We start from the raw sequence: 4,575 nt of genomic DNA on the forward strand, positions 1-4,575 counted from the left end.
GTAACCGAACGAAAGAACACCAGCAACCACCTGCAACCGAGACAGAAAGGTAAACGGGTGACCCTGAAAATTTTCCGGCGATATTTTCACTAAAGGTTTAAAATAGTCGCCGTTCCAAGGGGTGAGGAATTACATATACTGTTAGAGAAGATCGCCGACGCTGCAGTTTCAGCGTATTGTGGATATGACGACGGCTGACCTCAATTCGGCGACTCATGTTATTTTAATTTAATTAAAAATTCATTCTATATTCGATCGTCAAGTAGATTAGAATATTTTTTAGATATAATATTTTATTGTAATTTTTTATTAATTAAAGTAAGTATTAGAAAGTTTTTGGTTTTTTTCCAATCTGTGGCTGTCGCATACTTATTTCACCTCAAAGATATTTTGTTTTATCGTTGTATATGATTATCATTGTTTACATTGGCTTATTTTCGTGTTCTCTCTTAGGGTTTCCTGATACCAGATAACAATCTACTATATAAAAAAAGAAGGATTTTCCTTCCTGACGCTATAACTGCAGAACTCACGAACCGATTTCCACGGTTCTGCATTCGTTGGAAAGGTCTCGGGTTCCGTGAGGCTTAAAGAAAAGAAAAGGTGTCTCTGGTGGCGAAACGGAGTTCGCCCGGTTTGCTAGTTGTAAATAAAAATGTATATATTATGTCAATTTTCCTGTTTGATTAAAAATTCGCATCTATAAACTATTGATATTAGATACAACCTTGAACCTGACGAACTAGTCTTCTTCTTCTAGGTATATAAGTAGACGATATTATGGCCGCTTCGCATTCAGTCGTGAATTGCCTTCAAAATGGCCTATCTCATATTCGCGTTTTTAGTGATTACATTATCATTATGTTATTATTTAATTACAAGGAAGTACGATTATTGGAAAAAACGGAATGTGCCTCATCTCGAGCCAACCACGTTTTTCGGGAATTACAAAGACTACCTCCTATTTAAGACATGGTTGCCAAAAGTAATCGATGATATTTGTAAAAAATTCCCAAATGAGCCGTACGTTGGTGCCTATTTCGGCACGGAACCCGCCCTCATCGTCAAGGATCCTGAATACTTGAAGCTTATTATGACGAAGGACTTCTATTACTTCAACAGCAGAGAGGTCAGAGACTTCACCGACAGTGAAATTATTACACAGAATATATTTTTCGAAAGCGGGGACAAATGGAAGATCCTCAGACAAAACTACACGCCGCTGTTCTCTTCGGCTAAAATGAAGAAAATGTTCTATCTAATAGAAGAATGTGCAACAGTACTCGAAAAAATATTGGACGACGCACCAACTGTACCTAGCACCGAAGCAAGATATCTCATGGCCAGGTTCACCATAGACTGCATTGGATCTTGCGCTTTTGGGCTGAACACAGAATGCTTGACAGCCAACGACCCCAACAACCCCTTCCTTCATATTGGCAAAAAGATTTTCGAGATAAGCAACAACAGAGCTTGGAGAACCATTGGCCGTTCCCTGTGGCCGTCAGTGTTCTACAAGCTAGGTTTTACCGCTTTTCCCTCTGAAATCGGTGATTTCTTCTCAAAGCTGCTAGTGAACGTGTTCGAGCAGCGCAAGTACAAGGATTCGGGCAGACACGACTTCGTGGATCTGATGCTCAACTTGAAGCAAAACAAATATATAACCGGGGACAGTATTGCCAACGTAAAGGGCGATGACAAGAAAACTACCATGAAAGTTGATAACGCTCTCCTGTCTGCCCAGGCGACGGTGTTCTTCGCAGCGGGATACGAAACCTCTTCAGCCACCATGAGTTTCGCACTTTACGAATTAGCAAAGAACCCAGAGATTCAGGAGCGTGCCATTGCTGAAGTTGATGAATACTTTAAGAAAAATAACAAGTTATTCTATGAAAGTATTCATGAAACACCGTATATTCAGGCTACTATAAATGAAACTTTGCGCGTATACCCCATACTTGGTATGCTAACCAGGGAGGTGGTAGAAGACTACACGCTTCCCTCAGGACTCGTGTTGAAGAAAGATCTACGCGTCCACATCCCAGTGCACCACCTGCACAGAGATCCCAATAACTTCCCAGAGCCCGATACATTCCGCCCGGAGAGGTTCTTGGAGCCAGACACCATTAAGCCGTTCACTTATATGCCATTTGGAGAGGGACCTAGAATATGCTTGGGTAAGTGATATTGTACTATTTTTAAGTATTATAAAGAATCATAGATACATATTTGAAAAGGAATGATTCTCATAGATATTTTGTTTACTTTATGGTTGCAAGTTTATTGTTTTATTTATATTGTATACTAGCGGTCCGCCCCGGCTTCGCCCGTGGTACATATGAAAAATAGATGTTGGCCGATTCTCAGACTTACCCGACATGCACAGAAAATTTCATGAGAATCGGTCCACCCGTTTCGGAGGAGTATGCAGACTAACATTGTGACCCGAGAATTTTATATATAAGATTTCAAAATAATTGTTATTAAGAATAGATAGAAAATTACACTATGTTTGAGCTTCCATTAAAAGATAAACAGTAAAAGAACAAAATAAATAATAATAATATAATAGAAGAGAATACTCATTTCATTGAAGTATACTTAACTTAAAGTTTGCTTATTTGTTGTACCTAGATCTAATAAAATGTTCTTTGTTCCAGGTATGAGGTTCGCCAAGATGCAAATGACGGCTGGTCTTCTCACCGTTCTTAAGAAGTGCAGGGTGGAGTTGGCGGATGACATGCCAAAGACACTAGAATTCGACGCTCGTGCCCCCACCACGCAGACAGGTTCAGGCATTTATCTTAAATTCATCCCACGATCATACTAAGTAACTTACGACATAGTGAAAAAATGGTTTAAAAATAATCCAAAGTATCAATTCCTTGCAACCGGATTTAGTTTAATAATATTGGTCTCTTAAAAGCTATAAGTAGCATAAAAATCCTTTCCATTTAAGTATGGATTTTTAAAGTGAAACTTTTATTACATCGTCTCAAACTTTTTGGTCTGTGTAGCGCATGTCGCGTGACGGTCGAACCGTACGATAATTATCGTACAATACGATAATTTTGTGCCTAAGTTTCACTTTTACCGTGGTTTCATAAAACCACACAACATTTTTTTTTATTTACCTATGGCAAGTTTTATAACGTAGTCTTAAGGATATTATAAACATTTGTATAAGTCGTTGTAAGTTTTTTTTTTTTGTAGAAAGTCGTTTAGTATTACCAGAGCGCCGAGACGAACGTCAAAACGCCAAGGATAGAATAGAATACGCTATCGAAAGAAATTGACATAAGCGTACTGATATTGACGATATTTCGCTAAGGATTTGTTCACCCTGCCAACGACGAAGACGACCACAAACAAAATTTTCATCCAGTCGCAATTAAATAAAATTGTGCAAAACACAATTAAAAATGAAATATAAGAATTTCATTCAATTGTCATATTGGTGTTTGGAATTTTTTTTTTGAGTTCAATGGATAAACAAACAGGTCTTAGGAGTACCAGAATGACGGGAGATTTTAATATTGATTTTGAACAAATTTCGGCAAGATTGGAATTTTGGTCGTGGTCGTCTTCGTCGTTGGTAGTGTGACCGAACCATTACCAAAATGTCAGGAGCTTATGTCAATAAATAGCGTTAGCAGTTTCTATTCCATGGCGTTACGTACGTATATATCTGTGGTCATAATTTCATCGCAGGGGCTTAGTTTCCTAACTGTATGTACGTATATATCCGTCAGCTGTGGCGTTATGTACGTTTGTCTTGTTTGTCTTAAGGCCCTGAGGGCATAATAAAGTTGATAATGTAAAATTGTGGAAATGGCACCGTTCACCACTGTTGCTAGTGCCCACAGCACGAACCAACCTTCTTGCGAAAGCACCAGTACGAGCCATCCGCATAATAAATTAAGCGCACGAAAGAGCGGACTTATTTCATTTAATTATCCTATGAGTGAATTCTTGCGAATTCACTCATCAACAGATTAACTGCAATATCACCCGCAATTTTTCTATGTCTATGTTAAGTTATGTAGTTATGTAATTTTAAGTTAGTTAAGTTAATTTTGTAAAATAAAATTGTATCTGTGTCGCATTGGGCATTGTCCTGTAATGACATGTGATGTTTTTGAAGTGAAAACTTCTTTAGCGGCGTTGGGTATTAAATCTTAAACTCGCGTCAGGACACGTGGCCTGATCGAAAAAGCGTAAGACGGATACCATTCCAAAATATCAAACATGCTGAACGTTAATAATCAAGTTTTCACTTCTGCCGGCACTCCTGGAGTGCAACCCGTCTTTTTTTTTAATAAATAAATAAATATTTTAATGCTTTACCCCCCTTACCACCAATGCAAATGCTCTATCGTAGTCGTATACTAGGTAATAGATGTATTTTATATTTTAACTAAATAGTTAATAATATGTAATAATCACTACATAGTATAAAACAAAGTCGCTTTCCCTGTCCCTATGTCCCTATGTCCCTTTGTACGCTTAAATCTTTGAAACTACGCAACGGATTTTGATGCGGTTTTTTTAAATAGATAGATAGTGATTCAAGAG

At 38.0% G+C, this 4,575-nt stretch overlaps 1 protein-coding gene across 1 annotated transcript; it reads left to right on the top strand.

Annotated features, from left to right (window-relative positions):
- Positions 1-806: 806 nt before the first annotated feature.
- On the top strand, positions 807-4,339 carry LOC149479151 (cytochrome P450 6B2-like). Its single transcript, XM_089708844.1, has 2 exons — positions 807-2,177; positions 2,661-4,339. Exons 1-2 carry the CDS (start codon positions 818-820, stop codon positions 2,828-2,830), a joined length of 1,530 nt encoding a protein of 509 aa, XP_089564970.1. The 5' UTR covers positions 807-817; the 3' UTR covers positions 2,831-4,339.
- Positions 4,340-4,575: the final 236 nt, after the last annotated feature.

The sequence above is a fragment of the Colias philodice genome, chromosome 21 (assembly GCF_061535455.1).
Source record: "Colias philodice isolate Cphi_HAF_F1 chromosome 21, ilColPhil1 Martin Lab GWU primary, whole genome shotgun sequence".
NCBI lineage: Eukaryota > Metazoa > Arthropoda > Insecta > Lepidoptera > Pieridae > Colias > Colias philodice.